The sequence below is a fragment of the Marmota flaviventris genome, chromosome 20 (genome assembly GCF_047511675.1).
Source record: "Marmota flaviventris isolate mMarFla1 chromosome 20, mMarFla1.hap1, whole genome shotgun sequence".
NCBI classification, from domain to species: Eukaryota; Metazoa; Chordata; class Mammalia; order Rodentia; family Sciuridae; genus Marmota; species Marmota flaviventris.
In genome coordinates, this window is record NC_092517.1 from 13,989,131 (window position 1) to 14,006,364 (window position 17,234).

Consider the following 17,234-nt stretch of genomic DNA (forward strand, 5'->3'; position numbering starts at 1 on the left):
GGCACTGGGTGAAGCTCCTACATGTACAACCCTTTATTTTAACCCAGGACTTGATTCCCTCATGGCTGTCACACCCATTTTACAAATAAAGAAAGTGAGGCCAGAGGTTATGTGACTTGCCTCAGATAACAAGGCCACACAGGAGGACTCCTGTGTTTCAATTTCAGGTCTCTTCTCTGAGTCCAGCGCCCTCTCGACCGTCCCTGTGGTTTACTATTTCCATAACTATGGCCAGGGTCAGCATGAATGTAACATTTAGAAAATGCAATAGATTTCCCTCCAAAGAATGCCCTCCAGCAGCCCCATGCACACACACGGGGGCTTCCAGGGTCCTCAGGGTGTGAGCACCTGACCTTGCCTCCTTTCTAGGGTGGTTCTCCCTACTTCTGGCATTCTTAGAATCCAGCAGCCCTATGAAGAGCGATGGGAACAAGGCCCTACAGGGGAAGGGGACACTGCTGGCCTCACCCATTCAAGGAGCAGGTGCATGTCTTGTCATGAGAAGAGGTGGGAAGAATTTTCTTGGGGGTGGTTCTTGGTGTGAGGCATGAAGATAAAAGGAATATAATAATGAAAGTGACACTGAAAGAGCCTCTCGGAATGGACCTGGGAAGCCTTTACAGAAGCAGGATGGATGGGCGATTCCAGCTGCTGAGGAGGAACATGAACTTTGGTCACCTCGGCCCTTTGTCCATAGGCAGGCCTCTGAAAGGACCTGAGAAACCAAACGCACTATGCCCAGAGGCTCAGAAGGAACATTCAGAGGTTGCCAGGCTCCCGTTCTCTGGACATTTCTCTTCTGTGTGTACATTCTTCGCAGTCCTGGAGCTGTGGGAATAGCCAGCAGGCACCGGCAGGTCCTTGGCCCCAGGAAAGTGGGTACACAAGTCAACGCGCAGAGCTGCAGAGGTCCTCAGAGGCCACCTGACCTGCCCTCTTGCCAGCCAGATGTCTCCATAGGCTGCAGCCCTGGCAGGTCTTGGTTCTGAAAAATCAGTCCACCTCTTAACATAAGAGGGGCTTTCCCCAGGGGAAGAAGAGAAACAGAAAGATCCAGAGCAAGAGGGAGCTACACACTGGCACACAGAGGGAGAAGGCAGGGAGAGGGAGAGAAGGGTGGGAAAGGAGAGAGGGAGAGAAAAAAAGTTGAGGGAGAGAGGGAGGCAAAAGCCAGAGAGGAAGAATTGGGAAGGAGAGATGGGGGGGGGGGAGAGAGAGAGAGAGAGAGAGAGAGAGAGAGAGAGAGAGAGAGAGAGATCCAGAAATAAAAAGAGCAGCAGATGGAGTGAGAAGGGCGGGGCTGGGGGGGAACTGGAGGTGGCAGAAAGAGGAAGGGAGGGAGGGAGGGAGGAACAGAAGGGAAAAGGAAAGCAGATCACTCTGAAAAAGCAGAAGGTGGTGGCCTTCACATCTCCAGTGAAGTCTTTGCAGGACACTCGCCTCAGTCCAGGATGCCTTTAGACCCCTAGGATTTGGCTAAGATGAATGTTACATCTAGATTTGGTCTTCTGCACCTGTGACCCAGGCCTAACCATTAGCTCCCTCCCTGATCACAGGGATTTGATGATGCTTGGGTGTGGCCCAAGGCAGTCCAATGGAGACTCTGTCCCCGGACATTTCTTAGAAACATGATGAAAATGAAGCTTTTCCCGTTGGGACTTTGGGAAATAGAACAGTGAAAGCCTGGAACTGTGAGACCACCTCCCAGCAAGATTCCACCTGAGAACGAAGCCAGCACAGAGGGAAGCTGAACAGGAAGATGGACACAAAGTCCTAACAAAAGTGTCTGTGCTCCTGGATCCAACTGTGCCTGAAGTCATACGTATCCTGGAGTTTTCAGGTGTATGACCTGATTCCCTTTTATGTGTAAGTCTATCTGAGTTGGGGGTTCTGTCATTAGCAACCAAATAGTTCTACTACAATGTGAAAACCCTGTGTTGCCTTTATTACCAACTCCTAGAAACTTCACATGAGTAAATAAATTCCCCTGACAAATGTGCTGGCCAACAGGGCCTAGGATTGTCTCCCAAGGAAAATACAAAGGCCAAGTAAAAGAACTGATAAGTTGTGATTTTTAAAAAACATAAAACTATGACAAGGAGAAAAAAGGTTATGCTTGGCCACATATTATGACTGCCATGGGCCCTAGGCACTTAGGCCTGCAGGAGTCCCTTCCACTATTAAAAAAATAATCATTGTATTTTACAACTACATTGGCATAAAGACAAGCATAATCCAGACTGGACATCATATTCATTTTCCTTCTGCTTTTAAAAGAAATGAAAGCATATTAGTGGGCCCTGCAAGTATCCAGGGCCCTGGCACTGTGCCCACTCTGCCCAGGTAAGTTGGCTCTTGGTCCATGTTACCCAGATTGCTTGTCCACACAGTCCAGTTTCCTAGTCTAGTAGGGGTGGAAGAATCTAGTGAGTCCCTCAAAGCCCAGCTGGCCTTTCTCCCTGTCCACACACTTCCCAGGGTCATCACCCTGGCGTCATGTCTGGGTGCCTGCTGCTCTGGGATGCACCCGCAGCCTGGCATTACCACTCTGCATCATCACGTGGAGCTGTGTCCAATCTGTCGAGGTCTGGAGACAGACCCGTCTCCTTCACCTCCTCGTCTCAGGTCCTACCATAGGCCTGGTGCAGAACAGGTATGCAGGGGAGAGGGACAGAGGAACAGAGGGACAGTGGGACAGTGGTTGCTTCCTACTTGGGACACTCTTGCCATTTAGGATCTGCACCTGGGCCAGGCAGGACACAGAGGGATCACGTGAGCCAGGAGTGGGGTGTGGCCAACACAGCGCGTGCTCCCAGGATCTGCTCTGTCTGGCCTGTGCCGGAAGCTGCCCTGCGCAATGGAGGTTTTTTTCTGAGGTTTCCCTGAGTGCCCATCTGTTCTGAGGGATGGCAGTGCTGACCTGGAGCTGGAGGGTTATGTGGGCCAGCCCTGTGGGGTGGCATGAGGCAGCAGGAAAGCTTTCCAGGTGAGTTTCCTGGCCCCAGACCTCCCCTCACTCACCTTCATCACTAGTGTGAGGCTCCGTGCCATTGTCATGGTCAACTTCATCGATGGTCCCTGGCTCACTGTGTGGACTGTCACTGCAAGGAAACACAGGAAGGGGACTTGTTGGGGAGTGTGGGCCCTCACCCAGAGCAGGCCCAGGCCTACATCATCCTGTCTTTTCCCACTGATCACCCATGGATCTTCTTAACTAGAAAACCACTCCCAGCTCCTTGCTGGAAGCTTCCCTGAGTCCCTCTGTCAGCTCTATCCCAGCTGAGTTACCTTCTTGGCGAAGGCTGTCAGTGGTTTGGCTGTGACCCCAAAGTTTACGTGTTAGAAACTTCATCCCCAGTGCAAAAGTGTTGAAGGGGTGCCTGACGAGGTGATTGGGTCATGAATTCTGTTCTCATGAATGAACTGATGTTATTATCACAGGAATGGATTAGAACTCACAAGAACTGTTTGACAATTGAGTCTGACCTGAACATCTCTTGTGCGCTTGCTCATTCTTGTGCCTTTTGCCTTCTGCCTTCCACCATGGGATGACATAGAAGGAAGGCCCTTGACAGATGTTGACGCCATGCTCTTGGACTTCCTAGTTTCTAGAACTGTGTGCCATATAAATTTCTGTTACTAGGAATTACCCAGCCTCAGGCATTCTGTTCCAGCAGCAGAAAATGGATTGACAATGCCTATGTGTTCTGTAAGGTCCAGAGGGCAGTTACCCCAGAATTTATCATCAGAAGTACCACAAATCAGAACAGAAAAGACCTCAGAAGTACCATGTGTCCTTTCATCCAGTCTGATTCCCTTCTTACAGGTGACACATCTGTGAGGTGGAGCGAAGCCAACAAGGGCTGCCTCATGATTCTGTGGACAAAAGCCCAGATCGATTTAGGCTGGTCACCATGATGAGCCTGGTGGCCGAGAGACTGAGGTTGGTCCAATCCAGTCATTCAGGTACTGGTATGAGTCACAGGTGCTACCCTTTGCTAGACTCTAAGTTCTTTGAGGCCAGGGATCATTCACACACCCAGTGTTTTTACTGAGCCACTGAGTTCTAATAGATGACACTACGCCATATGGGAAGGATGTAAAGAGAGGGAAGATGGATAGGGTCCCTGACCTCATTGCTTACCTTCTATGGAGAGGGACAAGAAAAAAGTCCAAGTAAACAGGCCAATCAATAAGACAGTTACAAGTTGAAATATGTCATGTGGAAAAGAAATGAGCAGAGACAAGAAAAACAGTGGGGACTAACATAGTCAGGGGAGAGTTCTTAGAGGAGGTGACATTTGCAATGTCATTTAAAGGGTGTGGGCTTTATTATGAAAAATTCTCTATTGTCATCTAGTAAGGTCCAGACTCCGTACAGTGGCTTCAAGAGTTTCTATAACCTGGCTCTACCTGCCCTGTGGAACTGTCCCTCACCATTCCCTTGACACATTCTTCTCATTTTATTGAATGCTGTAGGCCTAGATCTTTCTTTGCCCACTCCTCACTGGGCTGGCTCAGTTTACTCTGCTGTCTCAGCTCAGTCTTCACCACCTCCAGGAAGCCTTTTAGAACTGCCTTCGACTGGAGCCAGGGGCCTCCTTCTGGGACTGCCTGCTTCCTCCTCTTCCATCTGAGCTCCCTACATCAGGGTAAACCTTGTTCAGGCTCTCTTCCTGCCTCCCAGACCAGGACCTGGCCTGGGACTATCTGTGGAATGAATGAATGAATGATGTCTACTGTGCTGAAACCTTCAGCCAAATCTCTCTCGTTGGCCTTGAAAACTCCTCCAAAATTATGGTGAAACTAATTAGGTTCCAGTTGCATGGGAAGCAAACAGGTTTGAGAAAAGTGTGCCCACTATATGTGTTCTCTGATAACATCTAAGATCTGTGGATCCTTCCCAGGACAACTGCGCATCCTACCAACATATCGCACCAAGGAGAGGATTGATGCTGGCCAACACTGTGTGTGAAAGGCTTCTCTGTGTGCAGAGAGCATTCTTTGTAGCCATTTGCTGCTTCTGGTACAGAGCAGACTTGCCCCCTGGTGCCTCAAAGGAGGTCAGAAAGCTGTGATCACACATCACTGCTGATGAGCACTTCTATGCAAGGAGATGTGGTGGTGGGGGACAAAGGCACTGGGATACGGCCCCCTTTGAAGAAGTTCTCCAAATATGTCCAGAGAACTAAGGCAATCCACAAGTCCAGGGACATTGTGACAATCAAAAACAAACTCCCCCAAAGGCAGCTGGCTGGAAGCAGTGCAGGTAAGACCTAAATATACACAGCTGTGTATTGTTCTGGATCCAGAGTAAAGAAATAATGGTCACTCTTTGGCTGGTTGCTCTCACTGGGTGTGCTGGGTTTCATGCTTTGTCGTACTTGTTTTTTTTCATGGAGTATTGCCTCTCTCTTTTGAAATTTACAGACTTCAATTGATGCATGAAAACATAACAATTGTACATATTTATGGGGTACCGTGTGATGTTTCCATACATGTATGCTTTGTGTAATGTTTAAACCAGGGTAAATCCAGCCCCTTAAATATGTACCTGTGTGTGTGAGTGTATATGTGTGTGTGAGTGTGTGTGCAAATGTGAGTGTGTGTTAGTGTGTGAGTGTGGGTGTGTGAGCATGATTGTGTGAGTGTGAGTGTGTGTGTGAGTGTGTGAGTGTGGGTGTGTAAGCATGATTGTGTGAGTGTGAGAGAGTGTGTATGTGTGTATGTGTGAGTGTGTATGTGTGTGAGTGTGTGTGTGGTTCCAGGAATGGAACCCGGGGCTGCACCTATGTTAAACACATGCTCTACCACTAGCTACATCCTCAGACCCTTTATCATTTTTTATAGTGAAAACATTCCTCTTCTCTAGCTTTCTGAAATACACTGGACATTATCATTATCTATTGTCTCCCTTTAATTGCATTTTTAAACTGTTTTCCTGTCTTGACATTTTAAGGTCTTAGCCTGAAACACAGCCATCCCTGATTCTGAAAATGGCCTAAAATATTTTTCCTAAGACTGGGTGTCATCCCAGGAACACAAAGGTGGTCTGACTAGAGGATGCTGATCTGGAGTGGAACACTCTAAGAATCAAGCTCATGACCTTCAAGAGACATCTGGTGGGGGGGAGCATGAAGGGTGCATGTGGTCAGGCAGGGCTTACTCATGTCCCTCCTTCCTGAGAGGGGCCTTGCCTCACCTGCCAGAGACAGCAACACCTCTCCTTGCCAATGTAACCATAATCACACATCACCAGACCAAATGTCAGCACAGAAACAATTCTTGAGCTTATGTGGGAACACAAGGAAAGAAGTTCTTTTTCTATTGAGGGTGCTCAGAGAATGGATTTAAAGCTGGAGTTTCTGGCTGCCTTCTTGGTACCATCAAGGGAGAGATGGTCTGAGAATAAAATCAATACAGAAGAAACTAGAGCCAAGGGATGGAGATTGCAGGACAAAGTCCTCATGACCAGAGTTCAGTCCCCAGATCCAGCCACTCCTGAAGATACATTCCCAGACTTCTTAGTTAAGCAATCCCATAAATTCACGTTTGGCTTATGCTGGTTTCAGTTCTGTCCCTTGTAACCATTAGAATCTTGACTGGTGAACCTAGTCTCATATAAGAGGGGTTCAAAGCTCAAATGAGAAAATGTATATGGAAGTATAAGCTCAACACAGTAAGAAAACGGAAGGGTTTCTTACTGTTCAACAACAAGGATGACAATATTACTGTTAGAAGGAATAGCTTCTTACCAATATTCTTCCCCTCCAGCCATGCATTTTTCATACACAGGTCCCTCTAGCTCCCGGGGACTAGGGAAGATGGCTTCATGATGGACGATGATGGTTTTGATGACTTCGTTGACATGGGCCTGGCAGGACACAGGGTCCTGCCCATCAGGGATGTGCATGAGGGTGGGCCCGAAGCAGATGGCCAGGTTGTAGGGGTCCATCATGTTCTCGTCACTGTACTGGGAGAGGCTGGAGAGAGGAGGTGGCAGGAGTCATCTGGGATAGGCAAATCCTCCCTCTGGGCTTCTTTCTTTGGGGGTAGGCTCTACTTAAACCCAGGAGGCTCCATGTTCTGCTTTAAAAACAAAAGTACCTGCAAACGCCTCAGGCCGCCCCCTCCCAATGGAGGCCAGCCAAAGAAGGGCCCCTTGGTCAGGCACTCACTGGTTGAGGAAAGCGAAGAGGTATCTCATGACCACGATGACCACGCGGGGGAGGGTAATGAGGATCTGTTGGATCTGGTGCACCCTCTCTGCTGGGTTCTCCAGTTCTGTAACATAAAGGGGCTTTTCAGGGTGCTCTTCACCCTGAACACATTTTCATGTCTCCCCTCTGTCATCAGCCCCAGTGGGTCAGTGGGTCGGGGCAGCGGCTCTGCTCACAGTTGGTGGATCCACATATAAGCCCAGCCTGGCCCATCAGTGTGTCCCATCCCCAGGTCTCAGGGAGAGGTGGGTGGTGTGTCCCACCCAGAACCAATCAGAGTTGGTCTTCAGGACTTTGGGCTGGAGAAACCTACAGAAAGGTGTCCTTGGTCCAGGGAAGAGGGAAATCTGGAGCAGGTAGGGGCTGCTGGGAAGCAAGATCCAGCCTGAGAATGTGGCTGACACAGAGACAGAGGAGGGACTGCTTTCTGCTGATACCAGCTGAGGTTCTGAGTTCCCCTGGGTCTGAACTTTCCAGGTACATCAATGAATACATTCTCTTTTATGGCTTAGGTCAGTTTGAGTTACTGTCACCTGCAACTCCTGATGAACACATACAGGGATCGTGTTTATTAAACTCCTCACATTCACCAACTGCAGCACAGGACTGGCACATAGTAGCTGCTCAGGTTAAAAAGGGTGGGGAAAATAACCATTTCTCAAGCTACCTATTGGCCAGGAACTTGGAAGATGCTTGTAATCTCATCTCTCCAGTGCCACCTGGAGAGACCGGCACTGGTACTTTTATTAGTCAGGCCAGGGGCTGGAGCAGCCAGTTGGACTTGGTAAGAGGACACAAGTGCCTTGTGGACATGGAAAGCTGGTGCTAAGAAAAGTGAGCTTTCAGAGCTCCTAAGTTTATGTGGCTGATGTGCAGCATGATGTCAGTTTCTTTTTCAGGTAACATTTTTCTCATGCAGCCCCTGTCCAGCCTTCTTATTCCATCAGGGAATTCCTTCCAACCCACAGCTTTTCTCATTTCTCCTCTGCATCCAAGGCCCTCACACCAGAGCCACAGCTATCATCTCCAGCTGCCAGCTCTTCCCAAAGTGCCTGGAAATGACGGAGAACTATGCTTCTCAAATGAGGGGTGCTTACATATCTACAGGGCCTCCTGTGGGGCTGCCACAGCGACTGAACAGTAGCGCTGGCACTTGGTATCTAAGGGCCTGGGTTCCAAGTGTCCTGAATTGTGAGTCGCACAAGAAATTTCTCTGCCATAAATTCCAACAGTGGCCCCATGAGTAATCCTGTGCCAGGTGGTTTTATCCATCACATCAACCTTTCAAAACAGAAGTTGCCACCGTTGAGCAATGGTGATCCCTATAGCTTACCTTCCAAGCCTGCTCCAGGAAGCCTTGCCCAAGCTGCCCAAATTCTGAATCAGAATCTCCTATACACAAATCAGTTCCAATGCTGCTCACTTCAGATGCCTCTGTCCTTAACTTCAGTCATCCCTGCCCGAGTACCACCTCTACTATTATTTATTAATATTGGTTGTATGTGTGTGTGTGTGTGTGTGTGTGTGTGCACGCACACACACACACACAGTCCCCAGTACAAGCATTTGGTACTGGGGACTGAATCCAGGGTGCTCTATCACTGAGATACAGCCCCGGTCTTTTTTATTTTTTTATTTTGAGGCAGGGTCTCACTAAGTTTCGGATGCTGTCCTTGAACTTGAGACCCTCCTGCCTTAACCTTCTGAGTTGCTGGGATTATAGGCATGTGCCACTGTGCCTAGCAACAATGTTTTTTCTTAAACACATTTATTTAAATTAGGTACAGGAAGAAATCAATGATAATTTAATAAAAATAGAATAATAACAAATTACTCCAAAAAATTATTTTTAAGTTATGAACTATTTCTGGAATTTTCCATTTAATATATTCTGACTGCAGTTGACTATAGGTAACTCAAAAACCACAGAAGGGGGGACTATTGTACATTAAAGCAAAGCAATGTTACTAAATTATAAGTAGACATTGTTGTCTACAAACTTTCTGATACAGAAACCTGGCTCTCCCTGTTTAGAATAGAAGCTGGAAGTCAATGTGAGGTTTTTTCCTTGATGTGGTCACAGGATTTAGGAAGGAACTGAAAGGGACTCTCGTGGAGTGATTCAGGTCAGGCAATGTCATGGCACGAGCTGGAAGTCAATGTTCTTGTCTGCTCAGGAACTGGAATGGGGGGGTTCTGGAAACACTGGATGAGTACATGGCATGGGGCTCATAGAGAAAGATGCTCACAATTAACATCGTAAGAGGGACCCCCAGTCACCTTAGTTTCACCATTTTCCTTGTTCATCATGTTGCTGACCTGACCACCAACCTTCCCTGGCTCCCCATTACCCAAGGCAAAAAGCCCTGGAACCCTTGCAAGCATTCAAGGTCTTCCCCCTTTTTGTTCCGTCTTCCTTTTCCAGTCTATCACATCACACACAGGCTGGACACCTTCCTGCTGATTCCAATGGTTGTGTCCCCAAATCTTCCCAGGGTTCCCTGTGTCCACTCCTTCGGGAAGACTTGCTAACGCTGCTCTCTGAGGTCTGACCTGTGAATCCAAGCCCCCTTAGGCTTCTCCTCTGAGTTCCTTCTGTACTCCTTCTCGTTGCAAACACTCTGTTGTCTCCACCTGCCAGGTTCTCTAAGGACCATGGTCACACTTCTTCTTTCACAATATTCCTCTTCTATGCCTACCATAGTGATGAGCCCAAAGTGTAACAGCAATTAAGATTTGTCCAGGAAGTGATCGTTCAACCTGGGAAATACTTACTAATAGTAGATATCAAATCTTGAAACCTTTCCTTAGGAAAGAGTGGATTTTCCAGTCCTCGGAAATACAGTTTTAAAACACCAGCGACTGAATTGATATCTCGCTCATTTTGATCATCCACAAGGGGGTCTTCACCTGGGTGGAAAAAGGAGACAATATTTCAGGTTGGTAAGGAGGCACAGAACATGTAGATGGCAAAAGAGGTGATCTGGACCAGCCTGAACCAGAAGGAAGGCAGAAGGGACACACCTCCCCAATATATGACACCACCCTCAAGTTCAAAGTTTTCCCTGCAACTTCCCATTTGAAAATATTGAAATCTATAGAAAAGTTGGAAAAATAAAATAAGGAACACCCATTGCCCTTCACTTATTCTCCTCCTGCTATATTTGCTTTCTGTCTTTTCCTGTTTATATTTATTGCTGCTCAACTGTTGGAGAGTACTCCATAGACATCATGACAGGTCACTGCCAAGTACTTCAACACATTTCTCCCGAGAACCAGGATATTTGCACATAACAACAATAATGTTATTACTCCTAAGAAAATAAACCATCATTCCAAAATAACATCTCACACCTGGCCCACCTTCAAACTTCCCCAATTGTCCCATTGCATCTTTTACAGATATTTTTCAAAAACCTAAGATCTAATCAATGTTCACCCAATTCCTTTGCTGGCTATGCTCCCTTGGCCCTTGAAATGGAAAACAGACTTAATATTTTAGTTTGTTAGTTGGTCTTTTTAAGTGCTGACTCTTTTATGAAGAGTGCAGGCCAGGGGCTGGGGTTGGAGCTCAGTGGCAGAGGTCTTGCCTGGGTTCGATCCTCAGCACCACATAAAAATAAATAAATAAAGATATTGTGTCTATTTACAACTAAAAAATATTTTTTAAAAAGTGCAGGCCAGCTGTCTTGCAGAATAGAGTCATACTCTGGATTTGTCTGATTGCTTCCTCATGATCAGGTTCAGGTTAAGTATCTTCAGCAAGAATACCGCATGTGTAAAAAACAGAACAAAACAAGCATTGCAGGAGCGACATGGTGGACACTTCCCTACATCCCATCAGGTGACGCATACGTCAGGCTGTCCTGCTCCTGGTGAGGCTCTGTGATGGCTGGGTTATGGTGGTGGCCTCCAGATTTCTACATTGTGAAGCTATTTTCCCCTTTATAATAAATAAGTGATTTATGAAACGATACTCTAAGTATCCTGACACCCTGAGACTGCCTGCTCTTCACTGTGCCCAACACATTGCATCAGTGGTTTGGGCATCCAATGATGATTTGTACCCAAACTGTTACACTGGGGATTGCAAAGTGGTGATTTTTCATATCGTCATTTCTCCTGTAGCTATTAGCTGGGATTCTTTTGGAAAGAGCTTTCCCTGTGTTTCCTTTTCCCCTTATTTGTCAGCATCTTTAGAGACATTTTATGTTATTTAAATTCAATGTGTTATAATTTATTACCATTATTGTTCTTTGGGATTGCTTAAATTGTCCTACATTTGGCTGGGGAATCCTTTGTTATGTCCTTTTAATGTGATCCTCACTGAGCAGTTCTTTGCTTTCTGGACAAAAAAAAAAAAGCCCTTTTACTTTCCTTGACCCATATCTGGAATTAAAGGTTTTTCCAAGGAGCCTTCTGTTATTTGTAGAGAATGGTAACATAAAGAGCTTCCTGGCCTTTCCAGTGAATAAAACTTAAATGCACATTTTTTTTCATGAGTTCATACTGATGTATCATAACTATATTTAAGACACAAGGTTTTCTTTACTTCATTTATTTTGTATTCATATAGACAGTTGCCAGCTTACAATTGGTTGAGGGGACAATTTTTTTAATATTTATTTTTTAGTTTTTTTTTTTTAGGTGGACACAATACCTTTATTTTTTTATTTTTATGTGGTGTTGAGGATTGAACCCAGCGCCCCGCGCATGCCACATCCCCAGCCCAAGGGACAATTTTTTTACTTTTTGATGGTGTAAGATATCCAGACCAATGTGGTTTCACCTTTAGTCTTTGATAAATGACATTGGATATTTAACATTTTATAAAATAGGCTTTTGTGTGAGATGACTTTGCCCAATTCTAGGCTAACGTCAGTGTTCTGAGCACATTTAAATTAGGCTGGGCTGAGCCATGGTGTTTAGTAGGTTAGATTCATTCAATGCTTTTCCAATCCTATGGTATTTTCAATTTATGATGTGTTTATCAGGATATACTCCCATTGTAAATTGTGAAGCATCTGTATATCTAATTTTGTAGTGAAAATCTTGGTTCTGAATAATATTGATAACATATTTTTCTGTTTTATCCTACAATATGCATAAAATACTATCAGAGTTTTAATAGCAATATTACTATTAACGATAAACCTACTGTGTACAATTTAAGATTTATTTCTAGGACTCTGCTTTTATTTTTATTTAGTTTTAGTTTTTTTCTCCCCCCCCCCTTTTTTTTTTTTTTGGTTGTTGTTCTTGGAATGTATCCCACTGAAGATGTATAGTCAGAAGACAAAAAATAGCTTAGTGGTTGCCAAGGCCTGGGGCAGGGTGTGGGATATAGGAGTGACCATATGTGAGTACGAGGTTCCTGTTTAAGATGGTGAAAGAACTCTGGATTACAATGGTGACTGCACAATCAGTAAATATACTAGAAATCATTGAAATGTAGACTTTAAAAAATGGTGAACATATGGTAGGTAACTCAATAGAGTTAAAATGTATGTTAAAGTGTATGCTAAAAATGTATGTTCACAGATCATGTTTGAAAGTTACTTTCTGTGATTACCAATTTGATACAGTTAAATTATTTCTATTTGTATTCAATTATAGGGGCTAATTTTTTTTTAGAAATCCTTTTTTAAAAATTTACAGTTTTAAAGCTAGGCATGGTGACGCATGCCTGTAATCCCAGTGGTTGGGAGGCTGAGACAGGAGGATTGTAAGTTCAAAGCAGGTTTCAGCAAAAATGAGGCACTAAGCAACTCAGTGAGACCCTGTCTCTAAATAAAATACAAAATAGGGCTGGAGATGCTGCTCAGTGGGCAAGTGCCCCTGAGTTCAATCCCCAGTACCAAAAAAAAAAAAAAAAAAAAAAAATTACACTTTTGAAAACACCAAGGAGTAACAGAGTCCAAGAGTTAAAACCAGATTGAAAATTGCTCTGAGACATGATCTTCTTTTATCCTTCTCCATCTATACTTCATACTTAACCATTTTTGTTAGTTTCTAGTTTGTTCTACTTTATTTCTGGAAACATAAATAAGCAAACACATGTACAGTTGGCCCTCCATATTTGCATGATCCACATTCATGGATTCAACCAACAGAGGATGGAATATTTTTCCAAAGAAAAAAAAATGCTTATATACTAAACATATGCAGGCTTAACTGCAAACAGTACAGTCTAATAACTAATAATAGGGCATGAACACTGCATTGGGTATTATAAGTTATTTAGAAATGGTTTAAAGTATACAGCCAAATTCTTCTTCACTGGGGCTACACCACTTTATCCTGTTACCAGCAACATCACCTTGAGAGTACTATTTTCCGTAGCCCTGCCCATGGCATCCTGTCAATCTCAAGAATTTTTGCCAATTGTTCATCTAGGGAGAAGCACTGTTCATTTTAATCCAGGGCTGTTGAGCTGGTTGATCACTGGGAATTTCCATGGGAGAGATAAGAAAAAGCCAAGAGCAATCTAATGCCTTCATGAAAGTGTTGAGGGATGTTTGCAAAACGGGCTTCTCCCTCTTTCTCCTAAGCAGCCCACAGTACCTTAAGTCTGGCAATGGAGGGAAGAATTGGCAGCTCATACTTGAATCTCTTCATTCTGCCTCTGTCAGAAGTGAATGTGTGTCACTAGCAGGGTCTCTGCCGATTCCAATATACTTCAGTGCAAATTAGAGAAAGGGTCCCTTCCTTCCTGTACCGGGCTTGTGGTTTATAGGGCAGAAGCCAGAGTTCCACTCTGACCCGCCCTCTTGGCTGGCATCCCTGTGCAGTGCCCAGCCTGAACAACCATGTGTGCCAGCTCAGATGCTGATGTTCTATAGATTAACCTCTCAGAGGAGATAAGAATTTGTCCCCCACAAGACTTCCTCATGGGAAAGGAAAAAAAGAACACATTAAAAAATATTTGCCGGGGCTGGGGATGTGGCTCAAGTGGTAGCGCGCTTGCCTGGCATGCGTGCGGCCCGGGTTCGATCCTCATGCACCACATACAAACAAAGATGTTGTGTCTGCCGATACTTGAAAAATAAATATTAAAAAAATTAAAAAAAAAATATTTGCCTATATGCACAAGGACCTTTTCAAGTAAGAAGCACATTCAGGCAAGTGATGTCTGAAACATCAGCACCGCAAGGCCCCAAGGGAGGGTTGGTTTTAACATCCTTCTCTCCTGAGGGAGAGAGAAGCCCAGTCAGGCGAAGCAATGTGCCTAAACTCATGTAGGCAGAGCAGACACCAGCAGTCCCAGGTTTCATGCCTGGGAGACATTCTTTCTTTTAAGTGTGATTTTCAAATCTCTCTCTCTGCTCGTCTGCATGCTGCCTGTGTATACACACGCCTCCACCCACTCTCCTACTCTCCTTCCTTTACAATAGAATTTTGCCTTTTAATTTTAAGAATTTTTTATAATACCTTTATTCTATTTATTTATTTTTATGTGGTGCGAGGATTGAACCCAGGGCCTCACACAGGCTAGGCAAGCACTCTACCACTGAACTACAGCCCCAGCCCAGATTTTATTTTATTTTTTCCCTCAAGAAAAAAAGAGTTCCTATGAAATCCCAATATACAGAACAAAGCTGTTGCCTGAAGTTGTGGGGAGGGAGTACAAACCCCACCTCCTCGGTTCCCTCTCCCTCTCCCTCTCTGCAGCAGCCTGAGAAATGTGAAAATGTGCTCTATTTTCAGGTTGTGGTCTTAGGATTCAAAAACCACATGGATTTTTTTTCTCCATATTACCTGTTAGCTCCCACTGCTAAGCATGATTAACAGTGGCTTTAAATATACATGCACACACACACACATTTGTGTATACACACACCATTATTTCTGGCCCTTCTTCCCAGAAGGCTCTTGGTCCAGGGCATAGGCCACCTGGAGTGAGCCAGGAAGAGGAAATAACACTAGTCTGAGGGAAGGTGGGAGAATATCCCTGGGATTGCCCAGGTAAGAAGCCAGACCCAGGGCACTTAATGGCAAGTATCAAGAAACAGAAAAGAATAAGTGAGAAATCGGGGCACTGGGCAGTCCAGAAAAGCCAACAATAAATTTTTCTAAAAAAGACATACCAGGGACTATTCTTTTAGAAGCTATGCCTCATTGTGGCCTCAGGTGGAACAGAGAACAAGGCTGGCGAGAGAATGAGATTCATTTTGGAATCCTGGGGAAAGGGAAAGGGGCCAATTGTGTACGTGAGGCAAAGAGAAAAGAGAAAATGTTTTTTGCAGCTGAGATGTGGGTCAGGTGATCTCTGCCCAGCTGGGCTCTGCCTGAGGGGATCCAAGGCTTGTTAGGAGCAGAAAATTCTTTTCAATTACACATCACCCCTACAGAAGCACCCAAGCAAGTGACAGGAGGTGCTGACCTTAGACAATCACATTGGAGAAGGGAAGAAAGCAGCCCTGTGGGGCTGGGGAGAGGCTAGGGCTGTCTGTTTCAACAAGGTTACCTACAGGGTATGGAGAAGCAGGAAAATGCAAGGATGAGGCGCCTGCCAGCTGGAGGCAAGGGGCAGGGAGTTCACACAAGAGATCTGGGGCAGAGCAATAAGGAATTCTGGGTAATGAGATGGGCCCAGGAGCATAGGACCAGTCAGAGTTCCAGACCATAGTTTTGTTCATTTACCATGAACCCAGGAGAGCAGGGGTGCTAAGGAGTTTGGGGAAATGAAGAGACAGAACTCTAGAATGGGCCATCATGTGACATTGAGAGATGCAGGGCAATGATGAACAATAGATGCTTCTTGCTTTATGGCCTTTGCCTTGGCTTGGAAAGCCCTTGCTTCCCCTGGCTCCTTCTCCTTAGGCCTCAGCTTAGGCTTTTCCTCCAAGAGAAGCCTTCCCTGGCTTTGCTATTCCTCCTCTGTTCATCCAAGTCAGGTAAGGGGCTCTTATGCTGCCTAGTGTTTACCCCAGCAATGCACCGATCGTGCTGTTTGTTAAACTGGCTCCCCCTCTAGTAGTACCCATTGGTTCGTATTGCATTTCCTGGCTTTAGTCTGTTACCTCACACAGTGGAGTGCATGTCGAGTGCCTGAATAAACGCCCTAGAGAGCCTGGGACAGGATGGTTCTGGGCTCTCTGTCCTATGCACCCATGATCCTGGTGTGGACTCCAGAGCTAAAGGTCCCCTGGCCCCTCAGAGGCCACTGGGCACTACTTCAGCCAAATCACATTCTTGACACCTGGTTCCAAGCCAGAGCACATAGGGCTGCAAAAGTCCTGTGTGTGGGGTAGGCAGGGTTTGAAGCTGCAGGATGCTTCCTCCACTCCAGCTGGACAATCTTAGCATGCAGTTGAGAGGACTGGGATGCAGGGAGGTTGCTTGAGAGGCAGCTCCTTCAGGGAAAGTGAGGCAACAGAGAGAATTCTGTAGGTGGGACCTCAGGGAGAGGCCTGCTCCAAGCATAATAACAGAGGTAAACCATCCACCTCCCAAGACTGTTAGAGGCTTACATGAAAGAATGGGTGAGAATGTGCTCTCTCGTCCATTGGGATGTGATGTGTTGCTAGGAAATGGATTTGGGATCAGGGTCCTCAGACCAAAATCAGTATCAGAACCATTTGGAGAATAAGGCAGTAAATCAGCATTGAGATGAGACAGATTATGGAAATGGACTTTGGGTCTCTCTAAAATGTTAGAAAACTGGAGGCAGAGACACTGTCTGGGATACCTGTGTATTAATTCTGGGGAACTCCTCATCCTCCCTGGCGATGAAGATTTGAACTTGCTAGTGCTTCCTGTTCCCCCAAAACAACAAGACAAGCACAGCATAGCCAAAGGCATAGGTAAGTCCTTCCTTTCTGTGGACAATATCTCTAACCACCTGCCTCATCAGGGATTCTGAGGCCAATGGAGGATATACCCACCCCACCCCCAAAAAAAAAATCACAGGTATCCTGTCTTGGTGTCCACATCATTTCTTCCTTCCTTCCTTCCTTCCTTCCTTCCTTCCTTCCTTCTCACTCCCTCTCTCCCTCCCCCATCCTTCCTTCC

At 45.7% G+C, this 17,234-nt stretch overlaps 1 protein-coding gene across 2 annotated transcripts in view; it reads right to left on the reverse strand.

The window, feature by feature from the left end:
• Srgap3 (SLIT-ROBO Rho GTPase activating protein 3) overlaps positions 1 to 17,234 on the reverse strand; it is a 245,248-nt gene that overhangs the window by 12,726 nt on the left and 215,288 nt on the right. For both annotated transcript variants that reach the window (XM_027931911.2, XM_027931910.2), the window contains exons 15-18: positions 9,996 to 10,130; positions 7,179 to 7,284; positions 6,756 to 6,983; positions 3,022 to 3,101 (exon numbers count right to left, since the gene is read on the reverse strand). In XM_027931911.2, coding sequence (XP_027787712.1) covers positions 3,022 to 3,101; positions 6,756 to 6,983; positions 7,179 to 7,284; positions 9,996 to 10,130 — 549 coding nt within the window. The remainder of the gene's footprint in view (positions 1 to 3,021; positions 3,102 to 6,755; positions 6,984 to 7,178; positions 7,285 to 9,995; positions 10,131 to 17,234) is intronic.